At 38.7% G+C, this 23,107-nt stretch overlaps 3 protein-coding genes across 3 annotated transcripts; 1 reads left to right on the forward strand and 2 right to left on the reverse strand.

The window, feature by feature from the left end:
• The first annotated feature begins 3,278 nt into the window (after positions 1-3,278).
• LOC125160664 (olfactory receptor-like protein OLF4) lies at positions 3,279-4,253 on the forward strand. Its single transcript, XM_047849833.1, has one exon. It carries the CDS (start codon positions 3,279-3,281, stop codon positions 4,251-4,253), a length of 975 nt encoding a protein of 324 aa, XP_047705789.1.
• Positions 4,254-5,272: 1,019 nt separating this feature from the next.
• Positions 5,273-13,163, reverse strand: LOC125148867 (olfactory receptor-like protein OLF4). The gene is made up of 2 exons (XM_047827263.1): positions 12,308-13,163; positions 5,273-5,361 (listed from the first exon to the last, which is right to left on the reverse strand). Exons 1-2 carry the CDS (start codon positions 13,161-13,163, stop codon positions 5,273-5,275), a joined length of 945 nt encoding a protein of 314 aa, XP_047683219.1.
• Positions 13,164-21,809: 8,646 nt separating this feature from the next.
• On the reverse strand, positions 21,810-22,745 carry LOC125161126 (olfactory receptor-like protein OLF4). Its single transcript, XM_047850762.1, has one exon. The coding sequence runs from the start codon at positions 22,740-22,742 to the stop codon at positions 21,810-21,812; it is 933 nt and encodes a 310-aa protein (XP_047706718.1). The 5' UTR covers positions 22,743-22,745.
• Positions 22,746-23,107: the final 362 nt, after the last annotated feature.

Below are 23,107 nucleotides of genomic sequence, written 5' to 3' on the forward strand. Positions count from 1 at the left end.
CTCTGCTTTAAGTGTATGGTAGAACTCCCCTGGGAAGCCATCTGGTCCTGGACTCTTATTTGTTGGGAGATTTTTGATGACTGATTCAATTTCTTCGCTGGTTATGGGTCTGTTGATAAATTCTTTATATATTTTGGATACTAGTCCTTTATCCAATATGTCATTTGCAAATATCTTCTCCCATTCTGTCATTTGCCTTTTAGTTTTGTTGGTTGTGTCCTTCACTATGCAGAAGATTTTATCTTGATGAAGTCCCAATAGTTCATTTTTGCTTTTGTTTCCCTCAGAAACCCCTAGTTCTAGTCTTTAGCACTTTATTCTTGAATTAGTGATCCACAAATACAGGCCAATGTCCATGATGAATATGGATGCAAAAATTCTCAGTAAGATACTAGCAAATTGATTTCAACAGCATATAAAAAGAATTATTCACCATGATCAAGTGGGATTCATTCCTGGGATGCAGCACTGGTTCAACATTCGCAAATCAATCAATGTGATACATCACATTAATAAAAGAAAAGAAAAGAACCATATGATCCTATCAATCGATGCAGAAAAAGCATTTGACAAAATTCAGCATTCTTTCTTAATAACAACCCCCAAGAAAGTTGGGATAGAAGGAACATACTTAAACATCATAAAAGCCATTTATGAAAAGCCCACAGCTAATATCATCCTCAATGGGGAAAAACTGAGAGCCTTCCCCCTGAGATCAGGAACACGACAGGGATGTCCACTCTCACTGCTGTTGTTTAACATAGTGTTGGAAGTTCTAGCATCATCAATCAGACAACAAAAGGAAATCAAAGGCATCAAAATTGGCAAAGATGAAGTCAAGCTTTCATTTTTATAGATGACATGCTATTATACATGGAAAACCCGATAGACTGCACCAAAAGTCTGCTAGAACTGATACATGAATTCAGCAAAGTCGCAGGATACAAAATCAATGTATGGAAATCAGTTGCATTCTTATACACTAATAATGAAGCAACAGAAAGACAAATAAAGAACCTGATCCTATTCACAATTGCACCAAGAAGCATCAAATACCTAGGAATAAATCTAACTAAATATGTAAAAGATCTGTATGCTGAAAACTATAGAAAGCTTATGAAGGAAATTGAAGAAGATTTAAAGAAATGGAAAGACATTCCCTGCTCATGGATTGGAAAAATAAATATTGTCAAAATGTCAATACTACCCAAAGCTATCTACACATTCAATGCAATCCCAATCAAAATTGCACCAGCATTCTTCTCGAAACTAGAATAAGCAATCCTAAAATTCATATGGAACCACAAAAGGCCCCGAATAGCCAAAGTAATTTTGAAGAAGAAGACCAAAGCGGGAGGCATCACAATCCCAGACTTCAGCCTCTACTACAAAGCTGTAATCATCAAGACAGCATGGTATTGCCACAAAAACAGACACATAGACCAATGGAATAGAATAGAGACTCCAGAATTGGACCCACAAACGTATGGCCAACTCATCTTTGACAAAGCAGGAAAGAACATCCAATGGAAAAAAGACAATCTCTTTAACAAATGGTGCTGGGAGAACTGGACAGCAACATGCAGAAGAATGAAACTAGACCACTTTCTCACACCATTCACAAAAATAAACTCAAAATGGACGAAGGACCTGAATGTGAGACAGGAACCATCAAAACCCTAGAAGAGAAAGCAGGAAAAGACCTCTCTGACCTCAGCCGTAGCAATTTCTTACTTGACACATCTCCAAAGGCAAGGGAATTAAAAGCAAAAATGAACTACTGGGACCTTATGAAGATAAAAAGCTTCTGCACAGCAAAGGAAACAACCAACAAAACTAAAAGGCAACCAACGGAATGGGAAAAGATATTTCCAAATGACATATCAGACAAAGGGCTAGTATCCATAATCTATAAAGAGCTCACCAAACTCCACACCTGAAAAACAAATAATCCAGTGAAGAAATGAGCAGAAAACATGTATTGACACTTCTCTAAAGAAGACATCCAGATGGCCAACAGGCACGTGAAAAGATGCTCGACGTTGCTCCTCGTCAGGGAAATACAAATCAAAACCACACTCAGATATCACCTCACGCCAGTCAGAGTTGCCAAAATGAACAAATCAGGAGACCATAGATGCTGGAGAGGATGTGGAGCAACGGGAACCCTCTTGCACTGTTGGTGGGAATGCAAACTGGTGCAGCCCCTCTGGAAAACAGTGTGGAGGTTCCTCAAAAAATTAAAAATAGACCTACCCTATGACCCAGCAATAGCACTGCTAGGAATTTACCCAAGGGATACAGGAGTGCTGATGCATAGGGGCACTTGTACCCCAATGTTTATAGCAATACTCTCAGCAATAGCCAAATGATGGAAAGAGCCTAAATGTCCATCAACTGATGAATGGATAAAGAAATTGTGGTTTATATACACAATGGAGTACTACGTGGCAATGAGAAAAAATGAAATCTGGCCCTTTGTAGCAACGTGGATGGAACCGGAGAGTGTTATGCTAATTGAAATAAGTCATACAGAGAAAGACAAATACCATATATTTTCACTCTTATGTGGATCCTGAGAAACTTAGCAGAAGACTATGGGGGAGGGGAAGGGAAAAAAAGTTACAGAGAGAGAGGGAGACAAACCATCAGAGACTGTTAAAAACTGAGAATAAACTGAGGGTTGATGGGGGGGTGGGTGGGAGGGGAGGGTGGGTGATGGGCATTGAGGAGGGCACCTGTTGGCATGAGAACTGGGTGTTGTTGTCACATAAATGGAATTATTTAATTTTGTTTTCAGATTTTTTACTCTTCGTATATAAAAATGCAGTTGAGTTCTTGAGGGTTGGCTTTGTATCCAGTTACTTGGCTGAATTGATTTATTAGTGGTATTAGTCCTTTTGTGGCTTCTTTAGGATTTTCTACATATAAGATCACATCATCTACATACATAAATTTCTTTCTTTCTTTCCAGTTTGGATACCTTTTCTTTCTTTTTCTTTTTCTTTAACTGCTCTGGCCAGAACTTGCAGTGTCATGTTGAGTAAAAAATGTGAAAGTGGGCACCCTTCCTTATTCCTGATCATACAGAAAAATGCATACTGTATCACCCTTGAGTATCATGCTTGGTGTGGGTTTTTCACTAATGGCTTTATGTTGAGATAGGTTCTTTCTGTTCCCACATTTTGTGTTTTTATCATGTTCCATACACAAATATAAAAAATTAATTTCTTGAGTGCAGAATATAAACAATAATGTACCAGCCAAGTTAGTAATGCATGATTGTGTCATGTTCTTCTTATTTTGATAGTCACATCAACGATACGGAACTAGGCAATGATACACGGAGTTCAGAATTTCTTCTTCTGGGACTTTCAGAGGAACCAGAATTGCAAGCCTTCCTTTTGGGGCTGTTCCTGTCCATGTACTTGGTCACCATACTTGGGAATCTGCTCATCATCCTGGCTGTAAACTCTGACTCCCACCTCCACACGCCCATGTACTTCTTCCTCGCCAACCTGTCCTTTGTAGACATCTGTGTCACTTCCACCACAGTCCCCAAGATGCTGGCGAATATACAAACACAGAGAAAGGTCATAACTTATGAAAGCTGTATCACGCAGATATACTTTTTCATACTCTTTGTAGTTTTGGACAATTTCCTCCTGACTGTGATGGCATATGACCGCTTTGTAGCCATCTGTTACCCACTGTGCTACACAGTTATCATGAACCCCAAGTTCTGTGGGCTGCTGGTTATGGTGTCCTGGATCGTGAGTGTACTGAATTCCTTGTTACAAACCTTAATGGTGTTGCAGCTGTCCTTCTGTACAGGCATGGAAATCCCCCACTTTTTCTGTGAACTCAGTCAGATGATCCAACTTGCCTGTTCTGACACCTTTCTTAATGACATGGTAACGTGTTTTACAACTGTGCTGTTGGGTGGTGCTCCCCTGGCTGGGGTCCTTTACTCTTATTCTAAGATAGTTTCCTCCATATGTGGGATCTCATCAGCTCAGGGCAAGTATAAAGCATTTTCCACCTGTGCGTCTCACCTCTCGGTTGTGTCCTTATTTTATTGTACCAGCCTAGGTGTGTACTTTAGCTCTGCTGCTTCCCAGAGCTCCCACTCAAGTGCCACAGCCTCGGTGATGTACACGGTGGTCACACCCATGCTGAACCCCTTCATCTACAGCCTGAGGAACAGAGACATAAAGGAGGCTCTAAATGTATTTTTCAGAGGGAAGCCATAAAAAGGCCATTTCTTAAGAAGTACCAGTCATTGCAGGCTTAATAGCCTGAATTTGTGATTTTTTTAACCAGATCATGAAAGAAGAACTTAATGCCTCTATTTATATCCTAGAGTTTCAGTTTTTCTAACGTTCAACTGCTTTATTGAATTTAAATAAGTCCCTGTGGTTAACTCTCTGCTCCTGATACCCAATAGTTTTTCCTTTTTTTCTCCCTAGTTTCCAAAGTTAGTCCCAACCTTGAATCAGAACAATTGGGAAATTCCCATTTGCCTCATATAGTGATGAACGGTCCTAGTTTTATGGAATAAACTACATTTGGCAACTGAGGCCATGTATATAATTTTATTGTAGAGGAAATTGTGAGATCACAGGTTTATTTTTTTTTTTTCACTCTGTGTCTGCCATTCCTTTATAGATTCTACCTTAAATGCTCTTCCTGATAATGTAGACATTAACATACTAGTTTGTTTTGTCACTAGTCGTGGGGTTTTGGGATCCTCATTAGGATCCTGTTCTCTTATCAGCTCAGCATCCACAGTATCCCTGGCACAGAATAGTAAGGCAAAAATTCCTTATGAAAAACATGCTCTGCTCCAAGTGTAAAGTACAGAAAGACAAATTTGCATAAACCAAGTGACTAATATGTGGTTACCATCCGAGAAGACCTGAAAAAAATGATGACATAAAACTTTCAATCACGCTGTATTTTATGGCACAAAATCTGTTTTTGATGATGTATAACTACTTATTGAGGTGTGGATATTTGGTGTCCATGTTTAAAGGGATTTATTAATTGGAGTGAAGAATCTAGCGGCAGATTTTATACTATTTGATTGGATGATACTGCTGTTTCTATTTGAAAATTTCTAGTGCTGCCTACAAATATTATGATTCCCATTGCCCTAAACTTAATATCTCCCCCTTTAAAAATGATGTCCTAAAAATGATAGAGTGAGTGAACAATATGTGTATGCACTCTCTCATTACGTTCTTTCACTTTTTTATGCTCTAAAATCTCTTCAATCCTCATGATCAAAGGATGACTCAGACAAGAGCTTGAATTCATGCCCAGTGATGTTTTGGGAATGGAGACTTGTGCCTGAGAGTCCTACAAGTTATCCGTGCAAAAACATACAGGTCTTTCCAATCTCTACCTGGAAGAGAAACTCAGTGATAGTACCTTTTTAATACAGTTACCTAAAATTAATGTGACTAACCAGGTCATTATGAATGCTCCCTTCAAATATCAGAACAAATGCCAAAAAAGAAGCAGCAGTAGGTTATTCTTAATATTCTCAGTACTATTTGCATTGATTATTGTGTCAGTAAGCTATATGCTTACTGCATGACAAGCCAGGCCAAAAGTAAATGATTTAAGATAATGCTTTAAACATTTTTTTTAAATATGAAATTTATTGTCAAATTGGTTTCCATACAACACCCAAGGCTCATCCCAACAGGTGCCCTCCTCAATGCCCATCACCCACCCTCCCCTCCCTCTCACCCCCATCAACCCTCAGTTTATTCTCAGTTTTCAAGAGTCTCTCATGTTTTGGCTCCCTCCCTCTCTAACCTTTTGTTTGTTTTTCCTTCCCCTCCCCCACAGTCTTCTGTTAAGTTTCTCAGGGTCCACATAAGAGTGAAAACATAAGGTATCTTTCTCTGTATGACTTGTTTCACTTAGCATCACACTCTCCAGTTCCATCCACGTTGCTGCAAAGGGCCAGATTTCATTCTTTCTCACTGCCAAGTAAGATTCCATTGTGTATATAAACCACAATTTCTTTATCCATTCATCAGTTGATGGACATTTAGGCTCTTTCCATCATTTGGCTATTGTTGAAAATGCTGCTATAAACATTGGGGTACAAGTGCCCCTGTGCATCAGTACTCCTGTATCCCTTGGGTAAATTCCTAGAGTGCTATTGCTGGGCCATAGGGTAGATCTATTTTTAGTTTTTGAGGAACCTCCACACTGTTTTCCAGAGTGGCTGTACCAATTTGCATTCCCACCTGCAGTGCAAGAGGGTTCCCATTTCTCCACATCCTCGCCAGCATCTATAGTCTCCTGGTTTGTTCATTTTAGGCACTCTGACTGGCATGAGATGGTATCTCAGTGTGGTTTTGATTTGTATTTCCCTGATGAGGAGCGATGTTGAGCATCTTTTCATGTGCCTGTTGGCCATCCGGATGTCTTCTTTAGAGAAGTGTCTATTCATGTTTTGTGACCATTTATCCACTGGGTTATTTGTTTTTTGGGTGTCGAGTTTGGTGAGCTCTTTTGGATACTAGCCCTTTGTCTGATATGTCATTTGCAAATATCTTTTCCCATTCCGTTGGTTACCTTTTAGTTTTGCTGACTGTTTCCTTTGCAGTGTGGAAGATTTTTATCTTTTTATCTTTTATCTTTTATCTTTTTTAGCTTTTTAAATATATGTTTTAGTTAGTTAATATGTAGTGCACTATTGGTTCTGAAGTAGAATTCAGTGATTCATCACTTACATACAACACCCAGTGCTCACCACAAGTTCCCTCTTTAGTACCCATTACCCATCTAGCCCATCTCTCACCCACCTCCCTCTGTCAACCCATAGTTTGTTCTCTATCATTAAGAGCCTCTTCTGGTTTGTTTGCCTCTCTTCCCTCTCCCTTATGTTCATGTGTTTTGTTTCTTAAATTCCACACAGGAATGAAATTGTATGATCTTACTCTTGTCCTTACTGACTTATTTCAGTCAGCATAATACATTCTAGCTCCATCCATCACATGGGGGTCTGTATTGGGGAAGTCTTTTGGTCTCTGTTGGTCTCCTCGTGAGGTGGTGGTCAGCTGTGGGTCAGCTGGAGGAGCTCTGTTAATCTTGGCTGTGTTCTCACATATGGGGGCTTGCTGGTGATAGGCTGGTCTAGGTTGGCTTTCATTAGAGCAACAGGGCTCTGCTCCACGTGATTTCTCTTCTTACAGCAGGCTAGCTTGGACTTGTTTCCATGGCAGAGACAGGGTTCCAAGAGCGCAGCAGAAACACACCAAGGACCCTTCAGACACACTGTCATTTTCACCATACACTCTTAGCCAAGGCAAATAAAATACTAAATTCAGTCCAGATTCGAAAGTGGAGAAATCGACCCCACCTCTCAATGGGAGGAGCTTCGCAGTCACATTGCAAAGTACACGGATACAGAGATAAGTGGTGAAGTGGTGAATAGACCTGCAAAAGGTCTACCATGAGTGTAGTTTTCAATTCAATAAAGTTTATTGGTTCGGGGCAGAAAATCAACACACAGAACAATATAGTGCAGTACAATATAGTGATTCAACCATTCTACACATTACTCATTGCTCATCACTGTGAGTGTGCTCTTAAGGATTGAGTCTATAGGATTTTCTTTACTTTTTTTTTCAATGTTTATTTTTGAGAGACAGAGAGAGACAGATCATGAATGGGGGAGGGGCAGAGAAAGAGGGAGACACAGAGTCCAAAGCAGTCTCCAGGGTCTGAGCTGTCAGCATAGAGCCCGATGCAGTACTCAAACTCATGAACCCTGAGATCATGACTTGAGCCAAAGTCGGACTCTTAAACCAACTGAACCACCCAGGTGCCCTGACTTTACAGGGTTTTCTATATTCAGTTCGTATCATCTGTGAATAAAGACAATTTTACTTCTTTCTTTCTGATTTGTAATCCAGTGAAGAAATGGGTGGAAGACATGAATAGACACTTTTCCGAAGAAGACATCTGGGTGCTTTTTACTTTCTCAATCTTTCCTGATTGTTCTAGCTAGGACATGAAGGATTATATTGAATAGGAGCAGTGAGAGTGGACCCCCTTGTGTTGCTGCTGATCTCAGAAGAGACATTTTCTAATCTTTCACCACTGAGTACAATGTTATTGTGGGTTTGTCATATATTGCCTTTTGCTTTTCTTGTTGAGGTGTGTTCCTCTTATACCCAGTTTGTCAAAGATTTTTTAAAAAATCATTAAAGGATGCTGTATTTTGTCAGATGCCTTTTCTGCATGTATTGAAATGATCATATGATTGTTATATTTCACCCTATGAATGGGGTGTATCATATTCAGTGATTTGTTTGTGCTCAACAATCCCTGTATCCCAGGGATAAATCCCACTTGATCATGGCATAAAATCCCTTCAATGTGTTGTTTGATTCATTTTGCTAGTATTTTTCAAAAAGTTTGTGTCTGTGTTCATCAGGGACATTGGTCTATAGTTTTATTTTTTTGTACTGGCCTTTTCTGACTTTGGTATTAAGGCAAATATGACCTTGAAAAATGAGGTTGAAACGTGTCTTCCTCTCTAGTTTCTGGAAGGGTTTGAGAAGAATTTGTCCTTAATTCTTCTTTACATGAGTGGTAGAATTCACCTATGAAGGTCTCTGTTCACAGGCTTTTGTTGCTGGGAGATTTTTGATTACTAATTTAATACCCTTACTCATTATTGGTCTGTTCATATTTCCTATATCTTCCTGATTTTGTCTTGGTAAATTGTATGTTTCTAGGGATTTATCCATTTTTTTTCTAGGTTGTCCAAATTGTTGGAATGAGATCATTCATAGTAGTCTCCTATTATTCTTTGCATTTCTATGATATTGGTTGTAAGGTATAATATTTTGCTGCTGAGTATATTTATTTAAGCCTTCTCCTCATTTTTTTTTGTCTACCTAAGGGCTTGTCAATTTTGCTTCACTTTAAAAAATTGGTTCTTCACTTTGTTAATCTTTTCTATTGGTTTTCTGGTCTATATATCATTTATGTATTCTCTGATATTTATTTCTTTTCCTCTGTTGATTTGGACTTAGTTGGTGCTTCTTTTTCCAGGCCTTTGAATCAAAGTTTAGGTTATTTACTTAAGGTCTTTTTATTTGTCTTAATGTAGGCATTTATTGCTATAAACTTCTCTATTGGAGCTGCTTTTGTAACATACCATAAATTGTGATATGCGGTGATTCCATTTTCATTTGATTCATGAGTTTTAAATTTCAGTTTTCATTTCTTCTTTCACCCATCAGCCACTCACAAGTGCATGGTTTAAATCCCACAAACTTGTGACCATCTCAGGTATCTGTACTTTTACACTAACTACAGCATTATTCAGGATAGCCACGATTTGGAAACAGCCCAGCATCTATCAACAGATGAATTAATAATGATGGCATATCTATCAGTGGAGTTCAGCAATAATAAATGAAGACATTTTTTCCTTTCTCAACCATGAATGGACCCCAAGGGCATTATGCTAAGTGACATAGACAGAGAAAGACAAATACTGTATGATCTCACTTCTATGTGAAATATAAAAATCTAAACCATAGAAACAGAGAGTAGGTTGATGTTTGATAGTGGCTTGGGTTTGGGGAAATGAGAAGATGTTAGTGAAAGTCTATAAACCTTCAGTTATAAGATGAATAAGTTCTGGGGACTTAATGTACAACATGGCTATTATGATTAACTCTATTGTGTTGTATACTTGAATGTTGCTAATAGAGTATATAGTAAATGTTCTTACAACAAAAAGAAGTGGTAACTATGTGAAGTGATGTGTTCACTGACCTATTATGGTGATCATTTCACAACATATATGTACATGAAATCACCAAGTTGTATGCTTAAATTTCCGCAATTTTATATGTCAATTAAATTTCAGTAAGGCTGCAAAAATGAAGAAAAACATTCCTATGTCTCTGTCTTCCATTGCATTTCAAATGTCACCTCATCCTAGCGGAATTATACCCATAAAAAAGATACCAGAGTGGAAACTATTATGAGTATTTCAATGTTGAGGTCTATCAATAGGAAAACAGTATCTACAGAAGGATTCTGTGAAGATAGTATCAGTGATAGAACACTTGTTAGCTCCATTACTCAATGAAATAGATACAAGGTCCCTGGTATCTCTGAGCCACCTGGAAAGTAAACCTTTTATTTATTTGATCTTTCCTTATACTAGGAAAGGTGATGTATAGGCAAGAGGCATGCAGGAAATATTTACAACCTGACCCTCTGAAGTAGAATTTCCATAACTGCTCATTAGATGCCTAATTCATTCTCACTGTCTTCTCTTAGATCATTCCCCTGCTGAATGTGGATTGGAAATAAACCTTTTGAATTGAAATTAACATCAGTGGTAGACTGTTTGCAGAGATGGCCCCAAGTCCTGGTCTTTCTCTGTAGTCATATCTTTGGCAATGTGTACAGTACCTTCCATCAGGAAGTGGAGACTATTCTTCCATCTTTGATTCTGGATGGATTAGAACTTTTTATTTACTGTGGCCAACAGAATATGATAGAAGTGGCAGTGGACCTTAGAGGCCCTGTGAATTTCTGCTGCTCTCTCTTGAAATACTGCTCTGAAAAGAGAATAAAACCAGATGGGCTGCCAGAAGAAGTGAAGACATGTGGAGCACAGCCCAGTTGTCCAAGCCAAGGCCACTCTGATCAGCCACAGCTAGCTAGCCAAGACCCAAACCCTGGCAAGATCAGCAGAGCCTTCCCAGATGACACAAAACCTGATTCAAAATCCTTGAGGACATCAACAGAGATTAGAACAACTCATCACTATACAATTCTACTTGATACTAAAGATATTCTACCAAGCCATTTGTTTTCAGGATGGTTTGCTATTCAGCAACATTCATGATCATTTTGTTATTCAAATTTATTTTGGATGACTTAAAAAAATTCTCTCCATTGAAGATTCTATTCAGGTAACCAGTAAGGTTGGAAGGACATGCATTTTTGTGGAGAAAAAATGGTGACCTGGAATCACATAAGTGGGCAGGAATTCAAGCTCTCTTCTGTCTTGCAGAGACATCTTAATTTTAGCCCAAATGCGATTCATTTTTGGCATTGACCTCCAGACCTGGAAGAGTAGAAATTTTTTTCTTTTAAACCCTTAGTGTGGTAACTGGATATAGCAGCAATAGTAAATAACAAAGACACTTATCCAATAAATGCTTTAAATGATTTTTAAGAGAGAGAGGGAGAGAGAGAGAGGGAGAGAGAGAGAGAGAGAGAGAGAGAGACAGAGACAGAGACAGAGAATGCAAGTGGGGGAGGGGCATAGAGAGAGGGAGAAACAGAATCCAAAGCAGACTCCAGGCTCTGAACTATCAACAGAGAGCCCTACGCAGGGCTCAAGCTCACATACTACAAGATCATTACCTAAGTTGAAGTTGGACACTTGACTGACTGAGCCACCCAGGTGCCCCAATTTTTTTAATAAAAGGAATTTAAGCCTCTCAACTCATTCACTTAGCTTTCTTGGATAAAGGCGTTTTGTGTTGAAACCCTACTTAAGTAGAAGAAACAAAATAAGGTCAGTTTGGGGGATATTCAGCCTATTGCCTGGTTCAGAGAATGTCTCCTTGCATAAATGTAAATATGGTTCTGTCTTTGAGGCCTCTGGGCATTAAGATAGGAAAAGCCATATATCATTAACTTATGGCTACCTGTTCTATTATAATTTATTTTGCCTAAATTTCTACATTCCTTGAATTCCATGCTAATGAAAACCTCCATTCTCTTCCTTTCTTTACCCTCCAAGTTTCTTTCAAGCTTGCTTTCAACACAGCAGATAGGTTACAATGATTTCTAATGACTCTCTTATACTCTTATATCAATAAGAGTCATGGCCAAGAGTAGACTTTCATAGGAGTAGTATAACTCATGACTGGGTTTTTTTTTTTTTTTTGGTCAAACCAAAGAAAAAATACTCACTATGATACAGTTGATTTGAGAAGAAATTATTCGTAACAGATCCATGTAGTCCTTTGAAATGAGTGAGAATTCCAAATATTTCACATCAAAGGTGAGGAATCACATTGGGAGAGTAGGAAAATGACAAAGGGAAAATCTTTTAGATATAAGAGATATCAAAAAGCTTAACATAGGGAGTTACATAAATTGTACACAGATGTTGAAATTAAAAAAAAAAAAGAAATTCCAGGAAAAAAAACAAAAGAGGCATGTTCCACTCCCACAATCTGATCAAAGAATCTCAACATTTGGGTCAGACTTTGGACCCTGCAATCATGGGTACTTTTCAGCACAAGACAATTGGCCCTTTTATAGCTGCCATACCAGAGAATCTCATCAGAGGAACTAATGTCTTTGTTCCTCAGGCTATAGATGAAGGGGTTCAGCATGGGTGTGACCACCGTGTACATCACTGAGCCTGTTGCACTTGAGTGGGAGCTCTGGGTAGCAGCAGAGCTGAGGTACACTCCTAGGCTTGTACAGTAAAATAAAGAGACCACTGAAAGGTGAGACACACAGGTGGAAAATGCTTTATACTTGCCCTGAGCTGATGAAATCCCACGTATGAAGGAAATTATCTTATAGTAAGAGTAAAGGATCCCAAAAAAGGGACCACCAGCCAGCAGAATAGCTCCAAAATACACCACCACGTTATTGAGAAAGGTGTCAGGACAGACAAGTTGGATCATCGGATTGAGCTCACAGAAAAAGTGGGGGATTTCCCAGACTGTACAGAAGGACAGCTGCAACACCATTAAGCTTTCTAACAAGGAATGCAGAGCACTCAGGATCCAGGACACCAGGACCAGGAGTCCACAGAGCCAGGAGTTCATAATGACCATGTAGTTTAGCGGGTGGCAGATGGCCACAAACCTGTCGTAGGCCATCACATTCAGGAGAAAGTCATCCATCCTTGCAAAGGTTATGAAAAAGTTCATTTGTGTGATACAGTCCTCATAGGTTATGACTTTAGTCTGGGTCTGGATGTTCCAGAGCATCTTCAGGATGGTGGTGGAGGTGAAGCAGATGTCTACAAAGGACACGTTGGCCAGGAAGAAGTACGTGGGGGTGTGGAGGTGGGAGTCAGAGCTAATGGCCAGGAAGATGAGCAGGTTCCCAAACACAGTGATCAGATACATGGAGAGGAAAAGCTCAAATACGAGGGGCTGCAGTTCTGTTTCTTCTGAAAAATCCCATAAGAAGAAATTCTGAAATTCCTATATCGTTTCCTGGGTCCATGTGGTGGAGGTGACTACCAATAAAGGGGAAAATAACACGACTAATTTTCACATCAATAGACATGGCTCACATTGTTGAAATGCTACAATTTACATTTTCCAGTCAAGAAAGTTATTTCAATATTTTGTGAATGGATGGGTGCTCTGGAGGGGATCCCCATTTCCTCTCTTATTAGGAATTTTCATCCCAACATCAGATGTTCCCCAAAAGGCTGCATATTGTGCAGTTTTAATAAGAAATTATCTCATGCATTTGAGGAATATATAGACCATCAACCATGTTTTCAGCATTTCCAAGTCATAAAGTAGATGGTGCTGATAAACAAAGGTACCTACTAATCACTGCTGGTGATAGGATATACACGTATATAAAAATTAAATAATCCTGAGATGTGGACTGAGGCTATGAAGAAAATGAAGGCAAGTCAAAAGAGTGGATGGGCTGTTATGTTGGGTGTTCAGTCAAGATTGACTAAGAAGGTGACATTTGAACAGAGACCTCAAGGAAGAGAGAGTGCAAGACAGAAGGTCTTCCTGGCAGGAGGAAGGACAGTGAAAAGGCCCTGCGGAAACACTTTTTTCCCCCAGAAAATCAAGGCTCAGAAGGAAGCCAGTGTAATGGCGGGGAGTTGAAAAGAGGGAGAGTGATGAGAGGTACTGGCAGTGAATTTTGTGGATCCATGTGGCCTCGCAGCTGCTTAAAATTCAAGACACAGGGAGCTCCTTGTCCACACTATGTACCTCTTGCACTTTGTTAATCTGGTTGTAATAGCATCCTGTCAACTGAACATCCCTTGTCAGTATCATCTGTTGATTGAGTCTGACCTGTGTATTATAGGGTGAACCTGGAATAGAGGCGCCTATAAACCCCTCCTCTGAGACCTGCTCTCACTGCACGCACACACACACACACACACACACACACACACACACACTGCACCGTATCCTCCTGGTATGTGTTACTTGTATGTCTTCACCTCCCCCTGCCTGCCCCAACACACTTTTTAGGATATGAATGCATACACATCATATTACCTTTCCCAGAAGGAAAGTAGAAATAGTACCAGAAAGTCCTATTCATTGCTTCCTAAGGACAAATAATCCTGGGGCTCCATTTTGGAATGGTCTTCTGGCCTGTATGCAAAGAAAAATTAAAAAAATTGTGTTCAACGAACAGAGAGAGAGACAGAGACAGAGAGAGAGGGAGAGAATGATGTTGGTGGCCTCCAATCCTAATTACATCGTATTTACACCCAGCAAAAATAATTAAAGGGCAAAAATAAATTTCTCTAAAGGAAAAAAGTAGCGACATCTTTATGACGTGAACATCACAGATTGAACATCGCAAGAGAATAAACCAACACGTCTCATAATTTGGGCACTTTTATTGGCAGATAGCAAAGAGCAGACTTGATTTTCCTGTGTTTATTCCATATTCATTTGATTAATCAATTTTTATATGGCCAAATAGAGGATGATGTAAGCCTCTTTGTCACTTGTCTTATGTGGCATTTTTTTGGTGTGTATTTGATGTTCTTATGCTTTGAATTTTAGTCACTTTCTTGACAAGTCTGATGAGCACTACTAGTCATGGTTCTGTTCCTTGTCCAACAGGTAACGTGCTCTCCAGACCCTCTGAAATCCTAAACACCCCATGACAATCTATCCCCTAACTCTGAATAATCTTCATGTAACTTATCCAAGTACATTATTTTGTACTCACATTTATTTTTACTGCACTCCTGTGTGTGATTGTGACATGATTACCAAAGGAGCAGGAACTTCTGCTCATCTTTCCTTTACAAAAGTATGTGGATGTATATGCACTTATATAGAAACGGATTCATGAAAATGAGACATTATGAAATACAAAGAATGACAGACAGAATAAAACCAGGTTAAAGAGCAGTTTCAGTACAACCATGTTATTCAAAACTGAATGATGTTTTGAGCAGTAACTGAAACATGATCTACAGGACCAGTAAGTCAACAAAATCAACATAGAAAATAATAAAATTCCCCAAGACCTGGATAAAAAAAGAGTATAGCATATAAAGTTCTTAAAAATTTCTGGCACCATAGCAGATGCTTTTTCAGTATTAATTGAACGAGTCAGGAATTAGGTCTCATTATATATGAACATTTAATATTTGACAAAGCTGCATTTAAGTGTCGTCAGAAAAGACTGGATTGTTGAGTGAAAGCTGGCACAAAGGCTTTCTACGTGGAAGGAAGAGTGGTGCTTCCTTATTTCACACATCTCACCAAAAATCCAAAGGAGTAAGTAAACCCCCAGTGTAAGAGTAACCATTCCATTTTAGATGCACATCTAGAAAATTACATATAAAATCTACTGGTGGGAAAATCATCATTTGTAAGGCAAGAAAAAAAAACTCAGAAGGTAGAAGATACATACATTTCACTAAATGAATTTTAAAACTATTTTATGGGCCGAAAGACCTAACTAAAAGTCAATAGAAGAGCTGTGATTTACAACAATTATTTCAAATGCTCATAATTATAGATAAATAGGCATATAATATGTGGACATATAATAATAATAATAGGCAAATTAAATCAAATATGTGAATCTTTAATTGAGCTCACTAATAGTTTTAAGAATCAACAAGTAATCTCTTTCACACTGGTCATCTTGTGAAAATACTCAAAGGGCTGTCTCACTGATTGGGATCAGAATTTTTAAACAAGTAGCAAAAAGGTACCTTTTTTTTAAATTTTATTTTTTTAATTTACATCCAAGTTAGTTAGCATGTAGTGCAACAATGATTTCAGGAGTAGATTCCTTGATGCCCTTTACCCACTGAGCCCATCCGCCCTCCCACAACCCCTCCAGTAACCCTCTGTTTGTTGTCCATATTTAATAGTCTCTTATGTTTTGTTCCCCCTCCTTGTTTTTATATTATTTTTGCTTCCTTTCCCTCGTGTTCATCTGTTCTGTGTCTTAAAGCCCTCATATCAGTGAAGTCATATGATATTTGTCTTTGTCTGACTAATTTCGCTTAGCATAATACCCTCTAGTTCCATCCACCTAGTTGCAAATGGCAAGATTGCGTTCTTTTTGATTGCCGAGAAATACTCCATTATATATATACACCACATCTTTATCCATTCATCCATCAATGGAGATTTGGGCTCTTTCCATACTTTGGCTATTGTTGATAGTGCTCCTATAAACATAAACATGGGGGTGCATGTGTACCTTCAAAAGAGCACACCTGTATCCCGTGGATAAATGCCTAGGAGTGAAATTTCTGGGTCTAGGGTAGTTCTATTTTTAGGTTTTTGAGGAACCTCCATACTGTTTTCCAGAGTGGCTGCACCAGCTTGCATTCCCACCAACAACGCAAAAGAGATCCTCTTTCTCTGCATCCTCGCCAACATCTGGTGTTGCCTGAGTTGTTAATGTTAGCCATTCTGACAGGTGTGAGGTGGTATCTCATTGTGGTTTTGATTTGTATTTCCTTTATGGTGAGTGATGTTGAGTATCTTTTCATATGCTGGTGGCCATCTGGATGTCTTCTTTGGAGAATGTCTATTCATGTCTTTTGCCCATTTCTTCACTGGATTATTTGTTTTTTGGGTGTTGAGTTTGATAAGTTCTTTATAGATTTTTGGATACTAACCTTTTACCTGATATGTCGTTTGAAAATATCTTCTCCCATTCTGTTGGTTGTCTTTTAGTTTTGCTGATTTTTTCCTTTGCTGTGCAGAAACTTTTTATTTTATTTTATTTTTTATTTTTTAAAATGTACATTGAAATTAGTTAGCATATATTGAAACAATGATTTCAGGAGTAGATTCCTTAATGCCCCTTACCCATTTAGCCCATCCCCCCTCCCAAAACCCCTCCAGTGACCCTCAGTTTGGTCTCCATATTTATGAGTCTCTTCTGTTTTGTCCCCTCCCTGTTTTTATATTATTTTTGTTCCCAGAAGCTTTTTATATTGATGAGGTCCCAATAGTTCATTTTTGCTTTTGTTTCCCTTGCCTCCAGAGACGTGTTGAGTAAGAAGTTGCTGCGGCCAAGGTCAAGGAGGTTTTTGCCTGCTTTCTCCTTGAGGATTTTGATGGCTTCCTGTCTTACATTGAGGTCTTTCATCCATTTTGAGTTTATTTTTGTGTCTGGTGTAAGAAAGTGGTCCAGGTTCATTTTTCTGCAAGTTGCTGTCCAGTTTTCCCAGCACCACTTGCTGAAGAGACTGTCTTTATTCCATTGGATATTCTTTCCTGCTTTGTCAAGGCCATAGGTTTGTGGGTCCATTTCTGGGTTCTCTACTCTGTTCCATTGATTTGAGTGTCTGTTCTTGTGCCAGTCCCACACTGTCTTCATGATTACAGCTTTGTAAAACATCTTGAACTCTGAGATTGTGATGCCTCCTGCTTTGGTTTTCTTTTTCAAGATTGCTTTGGCTATTTGGGGTCTTTTCTGGTTCCATACAAATTTTAGGATGGTTTGTTCTATCTCTGTGAAGAATGCTGGTGTTACTTTGATAGGGAATGCATTGGATGTGTAGAAGTCTTTGTGTAGTATTGACATTTTAACAATATTTGTTCTTCCTATCCAGGAGCATGGAATCTTTTTCCATTTTTTTGTGTCATATTCAATTTCTTTCATGAGCTTTCTATAGTTTTCAGTGTATAGATTTTTCACCTCTTTGGTTAGAATTATTCTTAGGTATTTTATAGGTTTTGGTGCAATTGTAAATGGGATCGATTCCTTGATTTCCCTTTCTATTGCTTCATTGTTAGTGTATAGGAATGCAATTGATTTCTGTGCATTGGTTTTATATCCTGTAGCTTTGCCAAATTCATGAATCAGTTCTCGCAGTTTTTGGTGGAATCTTTTGTATTTTCCATATAAAGTATCATGTCATTTGTGAAGAGTGAAAGTTTGATCCCCTCTTGGCTGATTTGGATGCCTTTTATTTCTTTGTGTTGTCTGATGGCTGAGGCTAGGACTTCCAACACTATTTTGAATAACAATGATGAGAGTGGACATCCCTGTCTTGTCCCTGACCTTAGGGGGAAAGCTCTCAGTTTTTCCCCATTGATGATGATATTAGCATTGGGTCTTTCATATATGGCTTTTATGATCTTGAGATATGATCCTTCTGTTCCTCCTTTCCTGAGGGTTTTTATCAAGAAATGATGCTGTATTTTATCAAATGCTTTCTCTGCATCTATTGAGATGATCATATGGTTCTTGTCCTGTCTTTTTTTTTTTTTGATGTGATGAATCACACTGGTTGTTTTGTGGCTATTGAATCAGCCCTGAATCCCAGGTATAAATCCCACTTGTTCATGGTGAATAATTTTTTAATGTATTGTTGGATCCAGTTGGCCAATAACTTGTTGAGGATTTTTGCATTGATATTCATCAAAAAGGGAGCCAGCATTACATTAGTGGATTGGAGACAAGTCCATGAGGAATTGTTAGGAAAGAAGGAAAAGGGACACAAGGTAGAAGAAAAGCCTGCACTGAAATATAAAGAGCATTCATGATGTGCATAGGATCTTACTGAAACATTTGTATGAAAGTGTATGAATAGGAATTCATGAATAAAATGTAAGAGAAATTTTATAAGACTTCTGGAACAAAGAAAATCAGTAAGAATAACATTTGGTTAAGTCTACTGTTTCTAAACAACTATATTGAATGAAAACAACAAAATTGAATGAATATGTGCTACTAACTTACATAAAGACCTACAAGAACAATAACCTAATGAAACCAACATTGGTCACTAATTCAAGGGCAGATTGCCAAAGACTTGGAAATGAAAAGGTATATCAGAAGGGCATTTAAACGTGGGGAAGAAGCAGTAAGTAAGTTGTGATTTCATCTTACACACAGATACACAGATTCATATAGACTTCTAGAATGGAAAGGTGATCTTTAGTCAAATGATGAAGAAAAATACCTTCCAGATGATGGCCAAAGGTGATGCAACTTTCAGAAATAGATCTACTCCCCAAATGCCAAGAAGACCAATAAGGAACAACAAAGATAAGAAAACAAGTCAGAAACATGCCTAAAGGGTAATTTATTATGGCTAAGAATGAAGCACTTTATTTCTTGTGTATAGCAAGGACTGACACAAGAAGAATATTGAAGTGCCTGCTCAACCCTGTCAGTAAGAAAATGAAAAATAGGAGTGCCTAGGTGGCTTGGTAGCTAAGCGTTTGACTCTTGATTTCGGCTCGGGTCATGATCTCACGGTTCATGAGTTTAAGACCTGCATCAGGCTCCATGCTGAATGTTGAGCCTGTTTGAGATTCTCTCTCTCTCTCTCTCTCTCTCTCTCTCTCTCCCTCTCTCTCTATCTCTTTCTTTCTCTTTCTCTCTCTCTTCCTTTGCAGCTCTTCCCCACTCATGTGCTGTCTGTAAAATAAAATAAAATAAAATAAAATAAAATAAAATAAAATAAAGTAAGATAATATAAAATAAAATAAAAGTTTCTTAAAAAAAAAGAAACACAATGTAGAGACTGATAAGTAGCACAGAATTGAATAGATCAGAACAACTCCCACCAGACAATCCCATTCGATTACAAAGACATTATATTAAAACAGGTGTTTTCAGAAGGGTTTGTTACACAGTCCTAGGGAACAGATATAATTATAACAGCAACCAGAACCCAGAGGAATTATAATAATATGCTTCTTCTCATTTTAGGTATTTGTGCTGATATTTGGGGACAGAAGTCATGGTTACTCTGTTATTAAAATTTATTTTAGATAGGCTGTGTTATAAAGAGACTTTGTTAGGGTTCCAACCAGGTAATCAAGAGAAGTTGGAAGGACAAGGCTCTTGGCACCAAAGTTGTGACCTGAATCATATGACTGGACAGGAATTCAATGTCTAAAGAGTCATCCTTTGATCATGAGGATATATATGTATGATATATAAAAGATGATATTTAATTGTTCAATCATTGCCCATAGCATGGTTATGATCTTTCATTTAGAGCAGCGGAATGATTCCTATCTGTATGCAGCAGAAAGAGTAAGATGATTCAGTAAAAACACCACAAACATGTTTTTGGAAAACATGGAAAAAATACAACTCTAGTACATGGACACCAAATTAACTCCATACTTCAGTGAGTAGATGGACAGCACAAAATGAAATATTTTGCTCAGCAATACCCAGTATAATTTCGATTTTTCTTCATCATAGTTAAGATCTTCCTCGACTCAAAGGCCATATGAAGTTAATCTATTTATTCAAATATGTGTTTCTGTTGTAAACGCCATTTGGAGACATGTATTTGGTGATCATTTTGCCAATCACTGTTGTAAGCACTGTGGATACAGCTGCATAGGAGAACATGATCATCATAAGGAGAATGGAATGCAATGGCTTACCTATAAGATGAACTATATTAGTCTACATTGTCAGAATGAGAAGTCAAGGCAGTGAAGGACAAAGTATTGATATACACAAGTGAAAAACTGGGGTCTCATACTTTCCTGTATTATGAAATTATGTGAATGGTCTTGGTTATCAAAAGTAGTTTTTTCTTTTTTTAAAATATAATTTATTGACAGATTGGTTTCCAAACAACACCCAGTGCTCATCCCAACAGGTACCTTCCTCAATGCCCATCACCCACTTTCCCCTCTCCCCCACCCCCCTTCAACCCTCACTTTGTTCTCAGTATCCAAGAGTCTCTTATGGTTTGCCTCCCTCCCTCTCTGTAACTTTTTTTTTCCCTCCCCCTCCTCCATGGTCTTCTGTTAAGTTTCTCAAGATCCACCTATGAGTGAAAACATATGGTATCTGTCTTTCTCTGCCCAACTTATTTCACTTAGCATAATACCTTCCAGTTCCATCCATGTTGCTGCAAATGGCCAGATTTCATTCTTTCTCATTGCCAAGTAGTATTCCATTGTATATATTAGTCACATCTTCTTTATCCATTTGTCAGTTGATGGACATTTAGGCTCTTTCCATAATTTGGTTATTGTTGAAAGTGCTGCTATAGACATTGGGGTACAAGTGCCCCTATGCATCAGCACTCCTATATCCCTTGGGTAAATTCCTAGCAGTGCTATTGCTAGGTCATAGGGTAGTTCTATTTTTAATTTTTTGAGGAACATCCACACTGTTTTCCTTTTTCTATATGAGTAATATAACTCATGGCTATCCTTTTAGTAAAACAGGAGAAAAATTACTTGGAATGATATATGTTGTTTGAGTAGAAATTATTTTTAAGAAATTCATGTTACCCCAGGAGACAAGTGGGAATTTCCAAATATTTTTTTATCAAAACTGAAAAAATATTTGAAAAAGTAGGAAATAGACAAAGGGGAAACCGTCTATATATCAGACAGAGCAGAGGCTTAATAAGTGAGTTACTTAAAAAAATATGGAGAAGTTGAAGTCAAGCAAATGAAATTCTGGGAAATAAATAGAAAAGCAGATTCTTCTTCCAGAGTCTGATCAAAGAACGGCAGATTCTAGCTCTGAGGTTTTGAGCCCTGCAATCACGGGCATGTCTTCAGTCCCCGGACAATTGGTCCTTATGTCACTGGAACCCCAACGATTCTTTTCAGAGCCCTCTTTATGTCTCTGTTCCTCAGGCTGTAGATGAAGGGGTTCAGCATGGGCGTGACCACCGTGTACATCACCGAGGCTGTGGCACTTGAGTAGGAGCTCTGGATAGCAGCAGAGCCGAGGTACACTCCTAGGCCTGTACAGTAAAATAAGGAGACAACTGACAGGTGAGACGCACAGGTGGAAAATGCTCTGTACTTGCCTTGAGCTGATGAGATCCCACATATGGAGGAGACTATCTTAGAATAAGAGTAAAGGACCCCAGCCAGGGGAGCACCACCCAGCAGCACAGTTGCAAAATACATCATCATGTCATTAAGAAAGGTGTCAGAACAGGCAAGTTGGATCATCTGATTGAGTTCACAGAAAAAGTGGGGGATCACTACTTCTGTACAGAAGGACAGCCGCAACACCATTAAGGTTTGTAACAAGGAATTTGTAACACTGATGATCCAGGACACCAGAACAAGCAATCCACAGAGCTGGGGGTTCATGATGACGGTGTAGTGCAGGGGGTGACAGATGGCCACAAACCGGTCATAGGCCATCGCAGATAGGAGAAAGTCATCCAGCTCTGCACAGAGTAAGAAAAAATACATCTGGCTAATGCAGCCTGCATAGTTAATGACCTTGCTCTGAGTCTGGGTGTTCAGAAGCATCTTCGGGACAGTGGTGGACGTGAAGCAGATGTCTACAAAGGACAGGTTGGCCAGGAAGAAGTACATGGGGGTGTGGAGGTGGGAGTCAGAGCTGATGGCCAGGATGATGAGCAGGTTTCCAAACACAGTGATCAGGTACATGGAGAGGAAAAGCCCAAATATGAGGGGCCGTAATGCTGGTTCCTCTGAAAATCCCAGAAGAAGAAACTTTGAAATGTGTGTATCATTGCCTAGTTCCATCTGGTGGAGTTGACTACTTAGGAAAGAAAAAAAATAACATGATTAATTTTCAAGCAAATGGATTTATTTATACATTTTCTTTTTTTCTTTTTTTCTTTTATTTATGTTCCAGGTAGTTGATATACAGTGTAAAACTAGTTTCAGGTGTAGAATACAGTGATTCAACAGTTGCACACTTGACCAGTGCTCTTTAGGACCAGTGCGCTCCTAAATCCCCATCAGCTATTTCCCCCAAATCCCATCTCCCTCCACATTGGCAAGTTTGTTCTCTACAGTTAAGAGTGTATTTTTTGGTTTACCTCTCTCTTTTTTCCCTTTGTCCATTTGTTTTCTTTTTTAAATCCACAGGTGAGTGAAATCATATG

Source organism: Prionailurus viverrinus, chromosome A2 (assembly GCF_022837055.1).
Source record: "Prionailurus viverrinus isolate Anna chromosome A2, UM_Priviv_1.0, whole genome shotgun sequence".
NCBI lineage: Eukaryota > Metazoa > Chordata > Mammalia > Carnivora > Felidae > Prionailurus > Prionailurus viverrinus.